General features: G+C 43.6%; 1 protein-coding gene across 3 annotated transcripts in view; it reads left to right on the top strand.

Moving 5' to 3' along the window:
• Positions 1-24,918, top strand: part of LOC137377143 (protein kinase C-binding protein NELL1-like) — an 828,881-nt gene that overhangs the window by 608,802 nt on the left and 195,161 nt on the right. For all 3 annotated transcript variants that reach the window (XM_068046502.1, XM_068046504.1, XM_068046503.1), the window contains one exon: positions 1,239-1,334. In XM_068046502.1, the coding sequence (XP_067902603.1) occupies positions 1,239-1,334 (96 nt within the window). The remainder of the gene's footprint in view (positions 1-1,238; positions 1,335-24,918) is intronic.

Here is a 24,918-nt window from a genome sequence, read left to right as displayed (position 1 = left end):
GCTAAGTGACCACAGTGCATGCTTCGCCCTCAGAACTGCAGGTAACAGGTAAGGAAAATCGACCACCTCAGTATTAACTCTACTCCCCCATTTCTGCCAGGTGGAGGGAGTTAAAATCACCCCTACTATTTTTTAAAGGGGCAAACCATATCTACCAGGTAATCCTGTCTAAAATATATTTTCCTGAGTTTTCACACTGAATGTTTCAACTATCATCAACTGTCATCTTTGCTTTGCTGCTTTTGTTGTAAATAGCAGCCTGGGATTTGTGGTCAGTGCTTGCCATTATTATTGGGTGAAACTGACAGTAATTTCTTGCCTCTTCACATATGCACTTAAATGCAGAAATTTGAAAGTTGCTGTCAGAGATACCCTGTTACTCCATAGGGTGTACTGTTGCAGTCTTTGCCAATGGAATCAACACAACGATCACTGATTTGGCTTGAATTTAACCTAATTACCCACTATTCCCACTGTAAAAAACAATGCTAAGCGTAAGGCTGGTTCAATCAGGAGTAGCTGAGTTTTAATCACTTACTAAGTCATTATTATAGCTGAACAACTTCTCTGGCCCTGAAACATTAATTTTGCGAGTGTGATGATTCATTTCCTCAGCAGAAAACAAAAATGTTGTAGACTTTAAAAATATATAATTTTTAAAGTTTCTGGTTTGGTGTTTAAGTGTCTCCCTTCATCTTATCTGCTTGTCCCATTTAAGTGTAATTTATACTTCCTGCTGTGCCATCTGTGAGAATTCTTCAATCTGATTGTCTGATCAGTCTGATGCTGCCCTGTTCACAGACACTACAGATCCCCTGTAGAAGGTGCCAAATTCAAACTGACATCAGAAAAGAGGAAGTCTGTGTTCTAAAGCCTGCTAAAACTTTGCGGGCAGCTTTTTATTGAGGTGAATGGCGAGCACTATTCCTTCACCGCTAACCTCAAATTCCGGGCCAATGCCATCTACCCAGCATGTAATATAATGTGGATGCATTAATGTCATCTGGGGAAAAAAGCAGTGATTATTTTTTAAAATACTGAGTGTTTAGATTTTCAACCTTAATATGAACTCTGAATAAGGACATTGTTTTTATTGACTAGGTTACGACAGTTAGAGCGAGTCGCTAGTGCATTTACCTCAAGGAACTAGTTGATGATTTTGTGGTTGTCATTGGTCATTTGGTTGTTTTGATTATGTTTGAGCCGTACTGATGCTTAAAAGCTATTTTTCTTTCAAGCATTCTGTGAGGAAGGCTGCAGGAATGGTGGAAGCTGTGTTGCCCCACAGATGTGTGCCTGTCCTCCTGGATTCACAGGAAGTGGTTGCCAAACAGGTAAGGTTAACACTCATTCATCTACTTAGTTTACACTAGCAAATTGGAGTTGGATTTTTAAGTTAAATAACCTGTGATTTAGGTCAGATATGGTTATTCTCCTGAGTGGGAAAAAAGCTTAAAATAACATATTATATGGATACAGTTTATTTTACCATGAGTTGGTTGAACTTCATCGCTTCGAATTACTTTCATTATGGCTGCACCTGAAATAGGTTGGCCTATTGTAACATAGGCAGGACAATGATCAATCTAATTTTAATATTAGATCTTACCTGCTGCCATTTATCAGATATTCCCTAACCCTTCACCAAACAAGGTATTGCTGGGATATTTTCTCTCCCCAGATCTCTTGGGAAGCCTTTGACCCTTTTTGATAACATCACAGTTTTTACAATATATAGCTTAATCAACCTTTCTCCCTCTGGCATAATATGTAATTGTCCCTGTTCATTTCAATGGCTTTCTCTTTAAACTTAAGTTTGTTACCCTGTGTGTAATATATTTCTATCTAAATTACCTCTGTACTCATAATTTTTGGTTATGTCCTTTTGATTTTGAAAGCCTTGTCACTGTGCTTTTTTTACTGGACCACCAATAATAGTCCTCCATTATTTTGCAAATTTCTCCAAACCTCCTATTTTCCAGTCTCCAGTTTTCCAACAAGAAAAACCTTATTTCCTTCATGGAAAGCTCAGATTCCTGTGACTGGATTATCTTCCCAGTCCTTTCCTGCAGCCTTTGAAGTGCCAGAATTTGTTTGCTATGGCACAGTGAACAAGATTTCGTACAGTACTTCTGAAGTGGTCTAGCCAGTATCTTATTTTGATACTTACTTTGATATTCAATCTCTCCAGTCAGGATTAAGTTAATAAAAACAGTAACCTGAAATTTCCTCAGCTGTGCCACAATAATCTCACCAGAAGTGCAGCAGGAACCCTGTTGGCACATGGAGGTGGGGTTTCTGCCATACATCTGGTGAAGTTACGGCAGTGGAGCAACAGTAGCTGCGATGGAGTTCCTGGCCAATGACACCCAGGTGCTGATCACTGAAAATCTTTGAAAGAGTTAAGCTACCATTGATAAATAACAACAACTGCCATACAGATCTAAGGGTTTAATCAAGAACTCATATTGATGAAGAAATGGTAATGATCGGTGATGTACCTTCAAAAAAGAACCAAAAGATTGTGAAACAACTATTTATTGCAGTAAATATAATAATATTGCATCAATGGTTAGAAATTTTAAGAACGCTCACTGAAAACTTCCAACAATTGACGAGAAAGGTCAGGATATAGCAAGATAATTTGTCATAAAAATCCACGACTATGTTTGCTCATTGCTCCCTTTTTGATGCTAAACTTTCTATGTAAAACTTACCATTGGAGGTGTTTTCTTTTCTTTACTACCTAAGGGCTCCATGTCACAGTCAGTGTCGATTATTTTAGTTGAACAGTGTTAAAAGTTTGATAGTTTATTACTGGAAGCATAAGAAGGAATATTAGAAAGAGAAAATCTATTGGGCCCTACTATTTTAAGAATAATCAACTATTATGGAGGAAAATGTTACAGGTAAATAACTATTGAATGAACATCAGTTGCAATGGGGTCAGTTAAAGAACAGCAGGATGTATTTTTAAGATAAATAGTTTTACACGTTATAATTTATTAGCAGATCTCACAAATATCAGAAATGCCAACCACATGGCATAACCTTTAAACTAACTTAATTATTCTCTGGTGTGGCAACTCGTACATTTTGAATTAAAGGAACAAGATTTTTTTCACCACATAGAAAATGCATTAATGGACATTTTAAATATATAGGCCGGAATTTTACGCCGCTCCAGCGGGTCGGATGGTGGAGTGGGGGCGGCGTAAAATTGAGCGGCAGGCTCCGGGAGGCCTAACCGCCCCGATTCCACCTCTGATCAAGTTTATGGAGGTCCAGCAAGGGGGGGGGGGGGGCAGGGGGTGTGAGAAGCGGCCCGCCTGTTTGAGGCCAATCTAGACCCTTAAGTGGCCACTTAATAACCACATAAGGGCCCTCGCCCACCTCCACGGGTATTTTACCCGTGGCAAGTGGGTGTACCGGGGACATGAAAAGTTGCCCAGCTATAGCTGCCGGCCTTTCCGCACCCCGGGGGTGGGGGGAGGGGGCCGGGCAATTGGACACAGGGTGCCCGATTGAGGGCCGCCCCCGCCTCTCAACCCAACCCCAGGATCCAAGATGCCCCTTCCCCCACAAACAACCACCCTAGCCTCACCAGGGCACGACCGATTCCCCTGGTGAGGCAACCCAAACTTACCTTCAGTCCCGGCTCCTTGGTCTCCTCCTCGGTCAGCTGGCTGCTGTCCCAGCAGTGGCCACCGCTCCTGGTGGCGCTGTTGAGACTAAGAGCTGCCGGCCCGCTGATTGGCCAGCAGCTCACTGAGGCGGGACCTCCTCCCTCAAGTGGGTGGAAGTCCCGCCTCAGGCCAGTTGAAGCCTGGGGATCCGTAAAATATGGGACGGATCCCCAGGCTGTGCGGAAGTGGGTCTGGCACCAACATCGACGTCAGAGTCCGGCTCCCATCCGCCCAGTGTAAAATTCCGGCCATAGCCTTTGTTGGAACTTGGCTTTTTTCGTTTTACCTTTATTCCTGAATCATTTGCCTTCGTGCCAACCTCCTTCACCCAGAATATGCCGACTCATAGTGGCACAGGTCTCTGCAGCACTGACAATCACCTCATTTAACTAATTGGCAATTTGAGAATTGCTGAAAATAGAGATATGTTGTCGAAGCTTTTCGTCTTGCACTCATCAGGACAATATGCAAGAATAACCAATGTAAAGGAAAACAACAACTGATACTGCATGAAAAGAGAGTGCTGATTGGTTGCAAGTGAACTCTGATTGGTAGAGGCTTTGCCATGGAGAATGCAACAGTTTACGGTGACGGACAGTTAACTGCCAAGCTTTGTTTGCTATTTAAATCAGGCAGCTTGACTCTGATTGGTCAAGACATTGCCCTGAGGAATGAACCAGCGAATGGCTGTCATTTATTTTGTTCAGCTGAAATAGGTGCAATGTGTGTATATGTTCTTTCTGTCTGCAAAGAACAGGGCCCTGTTTATTAATATATGTCAGTAGGGCTTGCAGTGTAACGCATTTGCGCATACTGGAAGCGACATATATTAATGCCTTGACCAGAGTGCATAATTTGGGCAGATTGAATTCTGACTTGTCCCTTATTTAATATTATCTCATTGAGAGTCCTCAAGTTTAACTGAGGACAAAAATGGAAATATAACATTTATGTAGTAGAGGGCAGTGTAAAGGGAGCTGATGAAAAAGCAGAGAAATGCTTTTCTGTGCCACTGAAATCTGTCTTAATTACTAGAAAATTCTTAAGTTAAAATATGGTTTTTAAATTCTTGCATGTAGCATATTCGAAACAAATTGCTGTTATGATTCTGTCGGTAGCAATTTGAAACATCTATTAGGTATAAGCCATCAAGACAAAGTTATGCTGTCAACTTTTAATAGCTTTCTAATTAGGAAAAGTACTACTCACTGGTAGCAAGTTATGTCATCAAAAAGTCAACAAAATAGTTGCCTTTTGGTGAAAGCAGAAACGTTCAAATATTACATTTAAATAATTTCCAGTCTTTGTACTGGTTACAGTTATAGTGCAGCTGGCCTGACGTAGATGTACTCAAAACTACCTCCTCTGTAGCTCTCATATCACTTGCCAGAATTCAACGCATGATCAGATTGATGGCTGCACTCTCAAATTCTACCCTAGTTTTTGCAAGAGTTCAGAAGAAAAGCTGCAGAATAAATGGGCCGTTAAATGTTAAATTAGATTTGCCCGAGACCATGCTTATAATGGCAATTCAAATGGAAACTTCGGGCCTATTTGAAGTGAAGAACTCATATGCATATGGTACTTCATCAAATTTCTCCTGAAACATCCCAAAAAACTTCACAAACAATGTGTTACTTTTGAATGCAGTGACTTTTAGTATATAGGGGAAAAATATTTTTTCCATTTGAAATGCTACAAGACAATTTAGCAACAAGCAATTTATTACATAAGTGCCTTGACATATTTATAGTACAATTTATTATCAGAATAAGTGATCTGGCAGAGTGTGATCTCTCTGTAGGAATCTGAGAAATCTGCACACTTTTGATGTGTAGTGTGATTTTTCTGCCCTAAGTACTGCAGTTTTGTGGGAAAGCCCCACAGGTAGTGAAAATGCTGATAACTGAGCAAAAACAAATGGCTTGTTCTACATATCATCAAAACACAGGACTGCATTGTCACAAGGGACTTAACGGATTCTCTCAAAAAGGAAGCAACAAAATCCAGTCGTGTTTTGAAACAATTCCAGTGTCATAACCCTATTCTTTCCAGCAAATCCCTGAAGAACACCATATTTTTGTCAGGAGTGGAGATGCAAGGCATTTTGGAATGCTTGAGAAGAAAGTGCCCCTCTCTGTTTTGTTCCCTGCCTGCATAGCAGTCATTGCCAGACTACCATTTGAACCTGACTTTTTTTGCTCTGACTTTTATCTTGGCCATTACAGACCCTCCCCACTATAACCCCGCCAATCCCTCCACTCACATCCCACTCCCATGTAACTGTTTGAAATTGTTAGGATGCAACGACTGCATCAGAGTTCCTGTCATTACAGTCCCACTGGTACTGAACAATATTTCAGTGAAGTGAAAACATTTAAAGTTTGCCGCAGTCTTCTTCCCTGTTTTTAAAAAGGCCAAATTAATCACGATGGTGAGTTTTCACTAATTGTGCCCATTTTTAACACTTTGAGGCTCTTAAAATTAACCTTTTGTTTCTTTAGACACAGTTTAAAAGATTTAATTTACTAAGAAACTAACTGGCATACACCAATCAAATTACTAAATAGTTCTGTATAGTTTTTTAAAGTCATTTTCAGTTACTTGAAGTCATGTTCCTCACAGGCTGAGGACCAGACACTCTCATTAAAATTCTTATTTTTTGTGATAAACCCCTTTTCAGCTGTATTAATAAAACTGCACCAGGTTAACACTTTTAAATATACCAAAGAACATTTTTTAATGCAAAGCGAAATAATAACCAATTATGTTCTAAAACACTGCCTGATTATGATGCTGAAAAGAAGATTGTACATTTGTGATTATGCAAATGAGTTTAAGTGGAAACCTGAACCACTGTCTTCTTTCTTCTTTGGCCTCCTTGTCTCGAGAGACAATGGGTAAGCGCTTAGAGGTGGTCAGTGGTTTGTGGAGCAGCGCCTGGAGTGGCTATAAAGGCCAATTCTAGAGTCACAGACACTTCCACAGGTGCTGCAGATAAAATTGGTTGTTGGGGCTATTACACAGTTGGCTCTCTCCTTGCACTTCTGTCTTTTTTCCTGCCAACTGCTAAGTCTCTTCGACTCGCCATTCTTTAGCCCCGCCTTTATGGCTGAATGCCAGCTCTGGCGATCGCTGGCAACTGACTCCCATGACTTGTGGTCAATGTCACAGGACTTCATGTCGCGTTTGCAGATGTCTTTAAAGTGGAGACATGGACAGCCGGTGGGTCTGATACCAGTGACGCGCTCACTGTACAATGCATCCTTGGGGATCCTGCCATCTTCCATGCGGCTCACATGGCCGAGCCATCTCAAGCGCCGCTGGCTCAGTAGGGTGTATATGCTGGGGATGTTGGCCGCCTCGAGGACTTCTGCTTTGGAGATACATTTCTTCCAACTGATGCCAAGGATTCTCCGGAGGCAGCGAAGATGGAATGAATTGAGACATCGCTCTTGGCTGACATACGTTGTCCAAGCCTCGCTGCCATAGAGCAAGGTACTGAGGACACAGGCTTGAAACACTCGGACTTTTGTGTTCCATGTCAGTGTGCCATTTTCCCACACCCTCTTGGCCAGTCTAGACATAGCAGTGGACACCTTTCCTATGTGCTTGTTGATTTCTGCCTCAAGAGACAGGTTACTGGTGATAGTTGAGCCTAGGTAGGTGAACTCTTGAACCACTTCCAGAGCGTGGTCGCCGATATTGGTGGATGGAGCATTTCTGACATCCTGTCCCATGATGTTCGTTTTCTTGAGGCTGATGGTTAGGCCAAATTTGTTGCAGGCAGCCGCAATCCTGTCCATGAGTCTCTGCAGACACTCTTCTGTGTGGGATCATAAGATCATAAGAACTAGGAGCAGGAGTAGGCCGTCCGGCCCCTCGAGCCTGCTCCGCCATTCAATAAGATCATGGCTGATCTTTTAGTGGACTCAGATCCACTTACCCGCGCTCTCACCGTATCCCTTAATTCCTTTACTGTTCAAAAGGTTATCTACCTTAGCTTTAAAAACGTTTACTGAAGAAGCGTCAACTACTTCACTGGGCAAGGAATTCCATAGATTAACAACCCTCTGGGTGAAGAAGTTCCTTCTTAATTCAGTCCTAAATCTGCTCCCTCTAATCTTGAGGCTATGCCCTCTTGTCCTAGCTTCACCTGCCAGTGGAAACATCATCTCTCCTTGTATCTTATCTATTCCCTTCATAATTTTATATGTTTCTATAAGATCGCCCCTCATTCTTCTGAATTCCAATGAATATAATCCCAATCTACTCAGTCTCTCCTCATAAGCCAACCCCCTCAACTCCGGAATCAACCTAGTGAACCTCCTCTGCACCCTCTCCAGTGCCAGTACATCCTTTCTCAAGTAAGGAGACCAAAACAGCACACAGTACTCCAGGTGCGGCCTCACCAGTACCTTATACAGCTGCAACATAACCTCTCTGCTTTTAAACTCAATCCCTTTAGCAATGAAGGACAAAATTCCATTTGCCTTCCTAATTACTTGCTGTACCTGCAGACCAACCTTCTGCGATTCATGCACAAGGACACCCAGGTCCCTCTGCATAGCAGCATGCTGCAACTTTTTACCATTCAAGTAATAATCCTTTTTACTGTTACTCCTACCGAAATGAATGACTTCACATTTATTAACATTGTATTCCATCTGCCAGACCTTTGCCCACTCACTCAATGTATCTATGTTCCTCTGCATAGTTTCACAGTCATCTGCACACTTTGCTCTGCCACTCATCTTAGTGTCATCTGCAAACTTTGACACCCTACACGTGGTCCCCAACTCCAAATCATCTATATAAATTGTAAATAATTGCGGTCCCAACACCGATCCCTGAGGCACACCACTAGTGACTGATTGCCAACGAGAATAGCACTCATTTATCCCCACTCTCTGCTTCCTGTTAGTCAACCAATCCTCTATCCATGCTAATACTTTACCCCTAACGCCATGCATCCTTATCTTATGCAGCAGCCTCTTGTGCGGCACCTTGTCAAAGACCTTTTGGAAATCTAGGTACACCACATCCACTGGGTCCCCATTGTCCACCTTGCTCGTAATGTCATCATAGAATTCCAAAAGATTTGTCAAGCATGACCTGCCCTTCATGAACCCATGCTGCGTCTGCCTAACAGGACAATTTCTATCGAGATGCCCTGCTATTTCTTTCTTGATAATAGACTCAAGCATCTTCCCCACTACAGAGGTTAAGCTAACCAGTCTATAATTCCCCATCTTTTGTCTACCTCCCGTTTTAACCAGTGGCGTCACATCTGTTGTTTTCCAATCTGCTGGGACTACCCTAGAGTCCAGCGAATTTTGGAAAATTACCGCCAGTGCACCTGCTATTTCTCCCGCCATCTCTTTTAGTACCCTGGGATGCATTCCATCAGGGCCAGGAGACTTATCAATCCTTAGCTCCATTAGCTTGCCCAACACTACCTCTTCCGTAATAATGATTGTTTCCAGGTTCTCACCTACGTTCGTCTCTTTGTCAATTACTGGCATGTTATTAATGTCCTCCACTGTGAAGACCGATACAAAATACCTGTTCAATGCCTCGGCCATTTCATCATATCCCATAACTAAATTCCCCTTCTCATCCTCTAAAGGACCAACGTTTACTTTAGCCACTCTTTTTCGTTTTATATATTTATAGAAACCTTTGCTATCTGTCTTTATATTCTGTGCTAGTTTTTTCTCATGTTCTATCTTACTTTTCTTTATAGCTCTTTTTGTGGCTTTCTGTTGACCTTTAAAGTTTTCCCAATCTTCTAGTTTCATGCTGTTTTTGGCCACTTTGTATGCCTTCTCTTTCAATTTGATAGCCTCCCTTATTTCCTTAGACACCCATGGCAGATTACCCCTTTTCTTCCAGTCCTTCCTTTTCACTGGAATATACTTTTGCTGAGCACTTTGAAAAATTGCTTTGAAAGTCCTCCACTGCTCGTCAACTGTCCCACCATAAAATCTTTGTTTCCAGTCTACTTTAGCCAAGTCCTCCCTCATTCTATTGTAGTCCCCCATGTTCAAGCGCAGGACCCTGGTATTGGATTTTATCTTCACACTCTCCATCTGTATTCTAAATTCAACCATACTGTGATCACTCCTTCCAAGAGGATCCCTAACTATGAAGTCATTAATTATTCCTGTCTCATTACACAGGACTAGATCTAGGATAGCTTGCTCCCTCGTCGGTTCCATTACATACTGTTCAAGAAAACTATCACGGATATACTCAACAAACTCCTCCTCAAGGCTACCCTGACTGAGCTGGTTCGACCAATCTACATGTAGATTAAAATCCCCCATGATAATTGCCGTACCATTTTTACAGGCATTAGTTATTTCTTTGTTTATTGCCCGCCCCAATGTGATGTTATTATTTGGTGGCCTATAGACTACGCCTATCAATGACTTTTTCTTCTTAGAGTTTCTAATTTCCACCCAAATGGATTCAACTTCATTCTCCATAGAACCTATATCATCTCTCAGCACCGCCCTGATGTCATCCTTGAATATCAGAGCTACACCACCTCCCTTACCTTCCTGTCTGTCCTTCCGAATAGTCTGGTACCCCTGGATATTTAACTCCCAGTCGTGGCCAACCTGTAACCATGTCTCCGTAATGGCTACCAAATCATATTCATTCGCGATGATTTGTGCCGTTAACTCATCAACCTTGTTACGAATGCTACGAGCATTCAGGTAAAGTGCCTTTATGCTAGCTTTCTTACCCTCATGATTTCCAACATCTCTAATAATAACTCCTGAGTTATCCTTCCTTTCTGCTTCTTTCATTGTCTGCCTTGAACTTAAACCCTCCTGCACATATGTTAACCTGCTGCTTACCTTGATGTTAATGCAGCATCATCAGCAGAGAGGAGTTCCCTGATGAGGACCTTCCATACTTTGGTCTTCGCTCTTAGGCGGGCAAGGTTGACCAACCTGCCATCTGATCTTGTGTGGAGAAAAATTCCTTCTTCTGAAGACTTGAACGCATGTGAGAGCAGATGTGAGAAGATGATCCCAAACAGCGTAGGTGCGAGAACACAGCCCTGTTTCACACCACTCAGGTTAGGAAAGGGGTCTGGTGAGGCACCGCTATGCTGAATTGTGCCTTCCATCTTGTCATGGAATGAGGTGATGATACTTGGTAGCTTTGGTGGACATCCGATCTTTGCAGGTAGTCTGAAGAGACCACGTCTGCTGACGAGGTCAAAGGCTTTGGTGAGATCTATGAAAGCAATGTAGAGGGGCATCTGTTGTTCGTGGCATTTCTCCTGTAGCTGGCGAAGGGAGAACAGCATGTCAATGGTGGATCTCTCTGCTCGAATGCCACATTATGCCTCAGAGTAGACACGCTCAGCCAGCTTCTGGAGTCTGTTTAAAACGACTTGAATGAAGACTTTCCCCACTATGCTGAGCGGGGAGATTCCACGGAGTCACCGCGGTCACCCTTGTTCTTGTAGAGGGTGATGATATTGTAATCGCACATGTCCTGTGGTACTGCTCCCTCATCCCAGCACAGGCAAAGCAGTTCATGGAGTGCTGAGAGTATAGCAGGCTTGGTACTCTTGATTATTTCAGGGGTAATGCCGTCCTTTCCAGGGGCTTTTCCACTGGCTAGAGAATCAATGGCATCACTGAGTTCCGATTTTGTTGGCTGTTCATCCAGCTCATCCATGACTGGCAGAGACTGGGCTGCATTGAGGGTGGTATCAGTGACAACATTTTCCCTGGAGTACAGTTCTAGGTAGTGCTCCACCCAGCGGTCCATTTGCTTGCATTGGTCAGTGATCGTGTCCCCTGATTTAGACTTGAGTGGGGCGATCGTTTTGATGGTTGGCCCAAAAGCTCTCTTAATGCCGTTATACATTCCTCTGATGTTTCCAGTGTCGGAGGCCAGCTGAATATGACTGCATCGGTGTTGCCAGTAAACAGCACAATTTTCAGTGTAGTTTGTGCCCGGATTGCCGATTCTGTCCAAAGTGGAAACTCTCGGCGTGAAATTGAGATCGGTAGCACCAATTATTTGGGCACTACAGGTGCTGTTTGATGTCCAAAGTTGTGTTTGGGGTGGAATCCATATTGTTGCAGGTGTAAGCATGCATTCAGTGAACGGCTGACGGAAGTATGCAGAGCAGGCAGATTATGAAGTCAAACAACCTGTTGCACCAGTTGTGTCATTTTGGAGCTCAACTCTTCAGCTGATGCACTGTCTTAGCCTGGCACAGCTGAACACACACTCAGGCATAGGAAGGAGCACCCCACCAGTGCTATTTAATGGGATCATCAACTACGCACATGTTAGGTGGTGGTTAATTTCATCTGACTTTTGCATCTGTTATGGAGAGATGGGAAATGGCTTCTACTTTTCACCTCTCACTGATAGTGTTATAAAAATAATGTTTTAGTCCTGTGTGTTTAAGGGTCAAATAAACAGGCAAACAACAGGTTTTCTCATAGGTTTGAAATGAAAGATAACTATTTATTAAAACAATACCTGAAAAGGTTTTCAACCCCACCCACTCAAGTATTCACACACATTCACACACATAGGAAAAGATAGAGAGTAGAGGGTAGCATACAATTAGAATTAGATTTCTGTAAAGAGAGTTCACTTTGAAACCTTCTGGGTTTTCTAGAAGGATTTTTGAACAACATTGCAGGCCTGAATGTTCCTTGTCTTCGAATTGATGTGTTGCAGATTCCTTTGTTAAAACTCAGTCCGACGTTGGTGGTGGCAGTCCGGTTTCAATTTCTCAGATGGGGAGTTTTCAAGGTCACCTTGCAATGTCTCTGCTTCAGTAGTTTAAAGATGGTGCTGGCAGGGCTTATTGCTTAGCTGGATTGATCACACACCTTCTCTGGCTGGAATGGCTTTCTGTCTCAGAGCAGTAACCTCTTTTTAGGTAAAATCTTATCATGTTTTGGTGTTAGTCAGGTGACTCAAAATGCTGTCTCTTGGGATGTTCATACAATGTCTCAGAATTTGGGAACCATTGTTGCATAATGGTGACTGAATGTAGTCCATTTTGGTAAATAGGTGTTATTTCACACCTATTATTTCAGCCTTGGCTTCAGAGTTAGTCTGTCTGCAAAAGCCTTTGCTGGCCCAATTTTTACTGATAGGAGTCCTTAGCATGGAATGGACTGTTTTACATATCAATGTGCCTCCTCAAGGCATTTCCAAGCGTTAATAATAGTCCCGTCTTTGACAGACAAACATGTTGATTGGCAGTACAGGAGGGAATCATCTGACCTCTTCCTCCATGTTTCCAGGTAGCAAAGTGTTCATTTTCTTGTAGCTTAGTTCAGCAGTTTACTTTTATTTCATAATTTCTACAGTTCATTTCATATTTCATCACTGTTCCCTCCATGAGCATGACAGTTCAATTCTGCTAGTGTTTGATGCTTTCTGTAGTCATTTGAAGTTGCAAGAGTCTACAGTGAGTGGTGTGGCAGGGTTCAAGGCATTGTTGCTAATTTCAAGGCTTTTGCACAGAACAGTTGTTTCTACCTGAACCTCAGCAAGGAACAATGTGTGTGAGATGTCTGTGCTTCAGTAAGGATGTCCTCAGTGTAATCTGCCACCTGCTGTAGCAACAACTGCAGCGTTAGAGTAAGGCACAGATCACATTGCCAGTGGCTGTGAAGGTGACCATTCTGATGAACTTGTATGCACCTGTCTCCTTCCAGACTGGAGATGGAGATAGTTGAAACACCTCGCAATTTGACTGGTCACTGATGCTCCCTATTCATTGACAGCTAACTGCATTTCATTCTCTCTTTCCAGAGAGAAGCAGGTGGAGCGAACACTCCGATTGCAGAGTGCCATTTACTGCATGCACATTGCTTTGTGTGTGCTACACTTCAACTCTACCTTATACCAGAATCAAAAGGGATTCCACTGACTCAACGTCCAGCGGGTGTGTATGACCGCGGGCATTGAGTCATGCAGGTCAATGCCTGGTATCCTGCAGTCGTTTTGCAGCAGCCTGCTGTGCCAGCTGGATCTGAGCCACCGCAGTAAACCAAAGAGTGGCTACTGGGTGACAAGGGCTATCCACTGGTAAGATGGCTAATGACTCTGTGCGCAACTCATGCACACGTGCCAAGCGTGCATACAATAAAAGCCATGCTGCTGCACAAAATGTGATACAGCTGACCAATGGCACGCTGAAACAACACATCCGCTGCCAGGACCATAAGGAGCAGCCTGTTGCACTTGGCAGAGTGGGTGTCAAGTCTCGTAATGATTTGTTACATGCTGCACAATCTCCCCAGCATAAGCAGGCAGCACTTGCCACCGGCTAAACACCAAACAGCTCAGGAGCATAAGCATGAGGAGGAAAAGGCATAGGAAGAGAGGGGGCAACCTGGACAGCCCCTTTCTGGCTGGGCTGTCTGTGAAGAACTCATCTGAGCATAATACTGGTAACCACAGTCCTAATTCACCATTCACCAACAGTCCCACACCTTACCTTCCCTCTGTTACCGACTATGATAGCATCTGACCATAATGCAAAAATAAAAGGCACCACAAAATAAACATTCCAAACCAAATTTATAAATGAAATCATTTCATATTCCACATAAAAGTCAACTAATCACCCTTGTTCATTCCCTTAGTGATTGTCTTCCATGTACATTTGCCTATCCTAGTGCTCCTATGCAGTGCTTCCCCAGTGGCTGCAGCATAGCTGTTGGAAGGCTGCTGACTTTCAGTGGAGGAGACTGCAGATGGCCGTGACGACAGCGGCGAGCATCTTTGGGCCTAGAAGGCTCGGCTATGGACTGCACCATCTTGGCAGGGGCTGCAGCAGTCTGGGCTGTCTCTCACAGAGCCACTGTCACAATCCTAGTAACATGTTGGTGAACAGATTGCTGAACTGCTGTGATGCTCTGTCAGCCCTTTTGCACATTAAACCACAGTCATGATGGCAACAGTCTGAGCTTGCTTGACAGCCAGCTGATCTTACATAACTTCAGTCTGAGCTGTCACAGTTGCAATCAAACTTCTGGTGGAAGCTACTTGTGCTGCAGTGGAAGCTGGGACATTGGGAATTGCGTGCTGCATCTTAGTTGGATCCACTAGAGTGCTGATGAAGTCGGCCACCTCTTCCTTGTTGGAAAGGATGGGCTTCAAGCTCTGTGCGAACCCCTGTGTCAAGTTGGTGCTTGACTCCTCCATGCTCCTTGACATTGACCACAGGCTTTCTGGCAGGCCTGGCAATGCACCAACTATTTCATTGTGTATACCCATCAGCCTCCTTCAGTAGGCTTCCCCATTATAGTTCATCTGAATCCTCTGCAGTAGAACTCGTGTGAGACCTTTACCTCTGCTAGCTGGCAGCTGCACTATCCTTGCCTCCTGCCCTGGCTGCAGCCCACTCATGCCCAGTGTCTCACAGATCTTGCCTCGAATCTAGCCTCTAAATTAGTGCAATCTTAGCTGGTGGCTGCGAGTGTGAAATCAAGTGACAGTGCTGTGTCTTCATCATCACTTTCTTTTTACTGTTATTCCACTGCCTGGCGCAGTTGCACTTATTGGGTGTCTAAAAGGAGAAAATCACAGGATAAGGCTGTGGTCCAAGGTTAGGGGCAAAGTAACAGGTGCAATATTTACAGCATCTGCAGCTGAGAATTGAGAAGAGAATGTGGAATGAGGGGAAGGTTGGATATGAGAAGGAGGATTGGGTATGAGGATACAATCATCTTCGATAGTTTCAGCCAGAAATGAGTGTTCCAATAGTGATGGGTGCAAGACAGGCATGCCTGGCCCCGCCGCCTGTTAGCACCTGCTGCCTCCGATTATGCACCATCTTAACCTGTAAGAGAGAGGGAAGTGTGTCAGTGAGTGTTGTGCAATCGGTTTGGCTGATGTGGCTGTCATGGTTGAATAGGTGGTAGTACGTGCAAGTTGTGAGATGTGGGTGTGAGGCTTGCTGCAGTGCTAAGTGTGTGAGGGAGGAATATAGGCGTGTCTAAAACTAGTAGTGCAGTTGGTAGGAAAGGGCATTTGACGATGCATTCACTGACCTTGACCATTTGTATGAGGTAATTGAACCTCTTACAATACTGCCTGCAACTCCTCAGGGCTTGACTCCTGGCATTGACCTCCATGGCTATCTGCTCCCACAGTCCTCGCAGCATGCTTCTGAGGGCATCCTGGCCGACTGTGTCTACAGGACATCTCTCCTACTTTACACCTCCTCCACTAGGGCCTACAGTGCAGCATCTGAAAACCTTGGAGCCCATTCTCTCCCATGTTATGCCCTTATTCAAAGTTTCACAGGTCAGATTTACTTCCTGCATGACTGCCAACCATAATACACCTTCCCTTTAAGAGGTGCCAGCCAGCTTTCAACAGTGCAAGTTAACTTTAAATGGTGCTAATTACTCAAGATATTGGGCCCCTCCTGATGTGTCCCAGCAATCAACAGTGCGGTTAGCACTGGTTGGATGCTGAAATTGTTTCAAACAGCAGGCAGTAAGAAGCTGGCATGCTACATGCATTGCATTCGATGGGCGCGGGTTAATCGTGCATTGCAAGCAAATTTAGCCCCCTCTATTTTTACTGGGGAAAGTGAGTTTACTGGAAAGCCCTCATTGCAGTATTAAGTTAAACTTCTAAGAAAGTTTGTTTTTGCCTGTTTCTACAGTACCGATGACAGTGCTATCAAGTGGCACTTACTCAGCAATATTCTGCTCATCGATGCTGATTTTGGGTTCCACCAGGGCCACTCAGCTCCAGAACTTATTACAGCCTTGGTCCAAACATGGGCAAAAGAGCTGAATTGAAGAGGTGAGGTGAGAATGACTGCCCTTGACATCAGGCAGCATTTGACCGAGTGTGGCATCAAGGAGCCCTAGCAAAATTGAAGTTAATGGGAATTGGGGGGAAAATTTCCACTGGTTGGAGTCATACCTAGCCCAAAGCAAGATGGTTTTATTGTTGGAGGCCAATCATCTCAGCCCCAGGACATTGCTGCAAGAGTTCCTCAGGTCAGTGTCCTGGGCCCAGCTTTCTTCATCTGCTTTATCAATGACCTGCCCTCCATCATAAGGTCAGAAGTGGGGATGCTCGCTGATGATTGTATGATGTTCAGTACCATTCGCAACTCCTCAGATACTGAAGCAGTCCACATGTAGCAAGACCTGGACAATCTTCAGGCTTGGTCGGATGAGTGGCAAGTAACATTCATGTCACACAAGTGCCAGGTGATGATCATTCCCAACAAGAGAGAATCTAACTATCTCTGCTTGGTGTTCAATGGCCATTGCTGAATCCCACACTGTCAACATCCTGGGGGGTTACCATTGACCAGAAACAGAACTGGACCAGCCATATAAATACTGTGACTACAAGAGCAGGTCAGAAACTGGGAATTCTGCAATGAGTTACTCTGTCCTGACTCCTCAAAGCTTGTCCACCATCTACAAGGCACAAGTCAGGATTGTGATGGAATACTCTGCACTTGCCTGGATGGGTGCAGCTCCAACAACAGTCAAGACGCTCAATGCCATTCAAGAAAAAGCAGCCCACTTGATTGACACTCCATTAACTACCTTAAACTTTCACTCTCTCCACTACAGGCGCAGAGTGACAGCAGTGTGTACCAACTACAAGATGCACTGCAGCCACTCGCCAAGGCTCCTTTGAAAGCACCTTCCAAACCCATGACCTCTCCCCCCTAGAAGGACAAGGGCAGCAAGCGCATGGGCACACCTCCACCTGCATGTTCCCCTCCAAACTGCAAACGATCCTGATTTGGAAATATATCACCATTCCTTTTGTCACTCCTTGTGTCTGTAACTTCCTCAATGCTATGACCTCTACTAATTCTGGTTCCTGTGCATCTTCCTTCATCCGAGCATTGGTGGCTGTGCCTTCAGCTACCTATGACCATGATCTAGAATTCCTTCCTGAACCCCAAGTGGCGTATAGGTGTGTGTACCTCCACCAACTCTACACTGAGATCCCCATGAAGCTCAGGAAAAAGGGAATTCCCAACATCAGGAGTCCTTGTCCTCTCTTATGCTGAAGGCCTTGTTTGGAGCTGGCAGATGTGCTGCTCCCAAAAGCTAATTGGGAACTGTGATGCAATGCCACAATTCAACGTACCTTGATCTTGGTCTAATTTGCTGCCCTTCCGATGGATTCCACCCACAATTATGGCGGGAGTGTGCCAGAAAAGCTCTGGATCTTTGGAACCACAGCCTTAAGCAATTGTTTGTTTGAATAGATTGCTTTTTTTCTTAAGATTCTTAAATGTTCAATACTACAGATGTTTTTATTTATCTCTACTCAGTTTTACACTTCTATGTTCCTCAACATCTTGCATAGGTACTCTAGTGACAGGCAAAAATAAATTTTCAGTCAAAACTTCTTGTCATTTCAACAATATCCTACAGTGAGCATTTTCCAAGAAACTCAGTTTTCCCAATGAAGATGAGTTTCCACTGAGAACACAAACAGCCGAGTATGGCATCAAGGAGCCGTAGCAAAACTAAGGTCAATGAAAATTAGGGGGAAAACCCTCCGCTGGCTGGAGTCATACCTAGCGCAAAGGAAGATGGTTGTGGTTGTTGGAGGTCAATCATCTGAACTCCAGGACATCACTGCAGGAGTTCCTCAGGGTAGTGTCCTAGGCCCAACCATCTTCAGCTGCTTCATCAATGACCGTCCTTCAAACATAAGGTCAGAAGTGGGGATGTTCGCTGATGATTGCACAATGTTCAGCACCATTCATGACTTCTCAGATACTGAAGCAGTCCATGTGGAAATGCAGCAAGACCTGGACAATATCCAGGCTTGTGCTGATAAGTGGCAAGTAACATTTGCGCCACACAAGTGCCAGGCAATGACCATCTCCAACAAGAGAGAATCTAACCATCTCCCCTTGACATTCAATGGCATTACCATCGCTGAATCCCCCACTATCAACATCCTAGGGGCTACCATTGACCAGAAACTGAACTGGAGTAGCCATATAAATACCGTGGCTACATGAGCAGGTCAGAGGCTAGGAATCCTGCGGCGAGTAACTCACCTCCTGACTCCCCAAAGCCTGTCCACCATCTACAAGGCACAAGTCAGGAGTGTGATGGAATACTCTCCACTTGCCTGGGTGGGTGCAGCTCCAACAACACTAAAGAAGCTCAACACCATCCAGGACAAAGCAGCCCGCTTGATTGGCACCCCATCCACAAACATTTACTCCCTCCACCACCGACGTACAGTGGCAGCAGTGTGTACCATCTACAAGATGCACTGCAGCAATGCACTAAGGCTCCTTAGACAGCACCTTCCAAACCTGCGAACTCAACCAACTAGAAGGACAAGGGCAGCAAATACATGGGAACACCACCACCTGCAAGTTCCCCTCCATGTCACACACCATCCTGACTTGGAACTATATCGCCGTTCCTTCACTGTCGCTGGGTCAAAATCTTGGAACTCCCTTCCTAACAGCACTGTGGGTGTACCTACCCCACATGGACTGCAGCGGTTCAAGAAGGCAGCTCACCACCACCTTCTCAAGGGAAATTATGGATGGGCAATAAATGCTGGCATAGCCAGTGACGCCCACTTCCCATGAATGAATAAAAAAATTATATAAATACCGTGGCTATAAGAGCAGGTCAGAGTCCAGGAGTCCTGCAGTGAGTAACTCACCTCCTGACACCCCAAAGCCTGTCTACCATCTACAAGGCACAAGTCAGGAGTGTGATGGAATACTCTCCACTTGCCTGGATGGGTTCAGCTCCAACAACACTCAAGAAGCTCGACACCATCCAGGACAAAGCAGCCCATTTGATTGGCACCCCATTTACAACCATTCACTCCCTCCACCACTGACGCACAGTGGCAGCAGTGTGTACCATCTACAAGATGCACTGCAGCAATGCACCAAGGCTCCTTAGACAGCACCTTCCAAACCCGCGACCTTGACCACCTAGAAGGACAATAGCAGCAGATGCATGGGAACATCACCACATGCATGTTCCCCTCCAAGCCACACCTTGACTTGAAAGTATATCGTCATTCCTTCACTATTGCTGGGTCAAAATCCTGGAACTCCCTTCATAACATACACCACATGGACTGCAGCAGTTCAAGAAGGCGGCTCAGCACCACCTTCTCAAGGGCAATTTGGGATGGGCAGTAAATGCTGTCCTAGCCAGCGACACCCACATCCCCCGAATGAATTGTAAAAAATCCCTGTTTGGTAAGTATATCCTTCCTTAGATGAGGAGACCAAAACTGTACACAGTGTTCCAGGTGAGGTCTCACTGAGGCTCTATACAATTGCAGGAAGACCTCTTTACTCCTGTACTCAAAATCCCTTGCAATGAAGGCCAATATACCAATTGCCTTCCTAATTGCTGGCTTCACCTGCATGCTAGCTTTTAGTGACTCATGAACAAGGACACCCAGGTCCCTTTGGACATCAACAGTTCGCAACCTCTCATCATTTAAGAAATACTCTGTCTTTCTTTTTTTTCTACCAAAGTGGATAACTTCACATTTATTCACATTATATTCCATCTATCATGTTCTTGCCCATTGACTTAGCCTGTCCAAATCCCCTTGAAGCCTCTTTGCATCCTACTCACAATTTACATTCCTACCAATTTTGTGTCATCAGCAAATTTGGAAATATTACATTTGGTTCCGACATCCAAATCATTTATATAGATTTTGAACAGCTGTGGCCCCAGCACTGATCCCTGTGGTATCCCACTAGTAACAGCCTGTCATCCTGAGATTGACCCGTTTTCTGTCTGTTAATCAATTCTCAATCTATACCAGTAAATTACCCCCCAATCCCATGGTGCTCTGATTTTGCTTACTAACCTCCTGTTTGGGACCTTATCAAAAGCCTTCTGAAAATCCACAGCCACTGGTTCTCCTTTATCTATGCTGCAAGTAACATCCACAAAAAACTCATCTGGTTTGTCAAACACAATTTCCCTTAAATTTCCGTATTGACTCTGCCCAATCACATCATTGTTTTCTAAGTGTCTAGTTATCACACCCTTTGTAATAGATTCTAACATTTCCCTACTACTAACAGGTCTGTAGTTCCCCGTTTTCTCTCTCCCTCCTTTCTTAAATAGTGGGGTTATATTTGCAACTTTCCAGTCAGCAGGAACCTTTCCAGAATCTATAGCATTTTGAAAGATAACCACCAATGCATCCATTATCTCTGTAGCCACCTCCTTCAATATTCTGGGATGTAGCTCATCTGGTCGAGGGGATTTATCAACTTTCAATCCAGTTAATTTTTTGAGTACTACCTCTTTATTAATACTAATTTCCTTCCAGTTCCCCATTTTCATAAGTTCCTTGATTCTCTAGCATTTCTGGGAGATTTTCTGTATCTTCCTTCATGAAGACAGACGCAAAGTAATTGTTCAGTTTCTCCGTCATTTCCCTATTCTCCATTATAAATTCTTCTGTTTCTGCCTGTCACATTTGTCCTTGCTAATCTTTTCCTTTTTACGTACCTAAAGAAGCTTTTACAGCCCGCCTTTACATTTCTTGCTAGCTTGCATTCATATTCTCTTTTCCCTTTCTTTATCAGTTTCTTGGTCATCCTTTGCTGGATTCTAAATTGTTCCCAATCCTCGGGCTTACCACTTTTTTTGGCAATCTTATAAGCCACTTCCTTTGACCTAATGCAATCTTTAACCTCTTTTGTTAGCCACAGTTGATTCATCTTTCCTGTTGGGTTTTTGTATCTAATAGCAATGTATATTTCTTGTCGACCATGTAATACTTCTTTAAATACTAGTTATTGCCTGTCTGCTGTCAAATCTTTTTGTGTATTTTCCCAATCCACCATAGCCAACTTGCCCCTCATACCTTCATAGTTTCCTTTGTTCAGATTTAAGATCCTAGTTGCAAAATGAACTGTATCAATTTCAAACTTAATGCAAAGTTCGATCATATTGTGATTTCCCAAAGGCTCCTTTACAGCAAGGTTATTAATTAGCCCTTTCTCATTACGTAATACTAAGCCTAAAATAGCCCGATCCCTAGTTGGTTCTTCAACATACTGCTGCAGAAACCCATCTTATACACACTCCAGGAATTCATCCTCCATATAGTTAGTGCTGATTAGGTTTACCCAGTGTATATATAAATTGAAGACGCCCATTATTACTGTATTAGTAATACTGTATTAACTGCCCATGTTAGATTCGCCTCTAATTTCCTGATTTATACCGTGCCCAACATTACCACTACTGTTTGGTGGCCTGTAAACAATTCCCACCAATGTTTTCTGCCCCTTGCTGTTTCTTAGCTCCACCCAAATTGGTTCTACTTCTTGATCTTGTCCCTTATTAAGAGCGCTACCCCATCACCTTTTCCTTTATGTCTACCCGTCCTAAATGACGAATATCCTTGAATATTCAGTTCCCAGTCTTGGTCACCCTGTAACCACATCTCTGTAATGGCAATTAAATCATACCCATTTACCTCTATTTGTGCCTTCCACATTGCTGCAAATGCTGCATGCATTCAGTGAGAGTGCCCTTAATTTTGTCTTTTTAACATTATTCCGCGTTCTGATCCTATTTGATGTTTGCCTTCGCTTCGTCTGTCTTCTAATTTTGCTTACTACTTTTCTACTTCCTATTGCCAGCTTTGCTTCCCCCCAACCTTCCTTTCCTGCAACACTCAGATTATCAATTCACTTATTGCTACTTTGCTCTCTTGCCTTGTCCTCTCTCTCTAAATTATCACATCTTCCCTCACTTGGTCCCTTGTCCCCACTATTTAGTTTAAAGTCCTCTCTACCGCCCTAGTTATACGACACACCAGAACACTGGTCCCAGAATAGTTCAGGTGTGGACTGTCCCAATGGTACACTCCCACTTTTCCCAGTACTGGTGCTAGTGCCCCATGAATCAACAACCATTTCTCCCAACCAATCTTTAAGCCACGCATTTAACTCTCTAATCTTAAGTACCCTACTCCAATTTGCTCATGGCTCAGGTAATAATCTAGAGATTATTACCTTTGGGGGTCTGCTTTTTAATTTAGCCTCTAGCTGCTCATACTCTTTCCCAGTCCTATCTGTGTCATTGGTACCTATGTGGACCATGACAACTGGCTCCTCCCCCTCCCACTGTACGTTCCCCTCCAACTTGAGCAGATGCCATAAACCCTGGCACCAGGCAGGCAACACAGTCTTCTGGACTCTCACTCTCACCGTTCTGCAGAGAACGGTGTCTATCTCACTGACTATATTGTCCCCTACTACCATTACATTCCTATTTACTCCCCCTCCTTGAATGGCTTCCTGTACCATAGTCCCATGGTCAGTTTGCACATCCACTCTGCAGCCTTCGCTCTCATCCATACAAGCTGAAAGAACCTCAAACCTGTTGGACAATTACAAGGGCTGTGGCTCCTCTACTTCTTTCTTCTCGATCCCTTTACCTGCCTCACTTACAGTCACACCCTCCTGTTCCTGACCACTGAGCAAACCAGAAGATGCTATCCTATGAGTTGTGGCTACCTTCTGGAACAAAGTGACCAGGTAACATTCCCTGTTCCCTGATGCATCGCAGTGTCTGTTGCTCAGTCTCCAGTGCATCCACTCTGAGCCGAAGCTCCTTGACCCACAGATACTTACTGAAGATGTGGTTGCCATGGAGCACAGTGGTGTCCACCAACTCCCACATGCTATAGCTGCAACACATCACCTGCTCTGCCATCTTTATTGTACTTTAATTAACTATTTGATTCATTATTTTATTAATTAACTTATTTAATTCTTTTTAAAATAATTTTTTAATTAATGCCACTACTAACCAATCACTCACGTTACTAATTTAAACCTTAGTAATACTGATAAATCTTAGCACTTATTAGGTATTTACTTGAGAGTTATTTTTAAAAGAAAATTTTACATTTTTATAATTTTCCAGCTATTTACACTGTTACAACCGAGGTGGGAGGAGTGCACTGTTTATTCTAGTCCCACTTCTCCACGAATCACAACATATATTTAAATTTTCCCACTTACCAATACCAATACCAATCATGGACTCTGTTTTTCCCAGAATAAAACACACTAACCAGGTGTCTTTAATGAGCAACAAAATTATCAGTTTATTATAAAACAAGTCTTAACCAGTAATGAAGTAAAACATAAACACACAAATTGAAATTTTAAAGTTCCCTTTTTACCTCAGCCCTTCACACTCTCTCTTTCACACACACATACACATACATCAATTAACCAGAAAAATAAAGGGGATTTTTGTTTTTAGAGCTCTATTACAGACAAAAAAACACTTGGGCTGAATACTTGCTCATTATTGAAGAAAACAGCAGATGAGATATGTTGTGTTCTAAAACTAGCATACAGTCTGGTCTCCAAGTAAACGTTGACAGGCCACTGGGAATTTTCAGAACAGTTATTTTCAGGCGACGTTGAGAATTAATTTAGCAGGCTTTTCTTCAAAGACAGGAGGTGAGATGAGTTGACACAGTGGACTTCTCAGGGCCTCAGAGAGGTGCTAGAAAGCTAAGCTGTGTTGTGGTCTTCTCTACTACCTTGGGAATTGTCTTCTCCTTCTGCAGGCTTGACTCTTTAAACATTCAACAAGAATCGGGTCTCTTCCTCCGTGACACTTCTTCAGCAGCAGGCGTTAACTTTTTCTCATTCCAGAAGGTATACACTGACACACAACCAAAAGCTTGCGAGTTTGCTGCTCTCCTGGTTGCGCTCTGCTGATCCCGAGCTTGTCCTTTCAAGGGGCGTACAACTGTCACTTCTCTGCCCACATCTTCCCCAGTTACCAGGGCTTCTGTTCTATTTTTTAACTTGAGTCATGTGACAACCAGTAAACATTGCTGCCAAACCAGTTCTTTCAGTGTCCTCTTGATGACCCTTTTGAAAAAAAAACTGGTCCAACATTTCTTCAGTTTGACTATGAATTCCTCAAAAAATATTTTAACAAAAAATATTTTAACAAAAACAGAATCACCTTCATAACAACACACAAACCCAGACCAATCAATCAACTTATGGCTTTCCTGTGATGTCACTGTTAGATTTTTTTTTCACTCTTTCTTCAAAAGCAGCGCGCAACGACTTCCAGCCAGCCTACCTCTCCGCTCTCCCAGGTAAGTTTAGGCCCAAAGCCTTGGCTCAATTTATACACTCCCTCTCCAGTGCATTTCC

This window comes from Heterodontus francisci, chromosome 14 (assembly GCF_036365525.1).
Source record: "Heterodontus francisci isolate sHetFra1 chromosome 14, sHetFra1.hap1, whole genome shotgun sequence".
Lineage (NCBI taxonomy): Eukaryota > Metazoa > Chordata > Chondrichthyes > Heterodontiformes > Heterodontidae > Heterodontus > Heterodontus francisci.
Note: the sequence above shows the minus strand (reverse complement) of the source record. Positions and strands in the feature narration are given on the sequence as shown.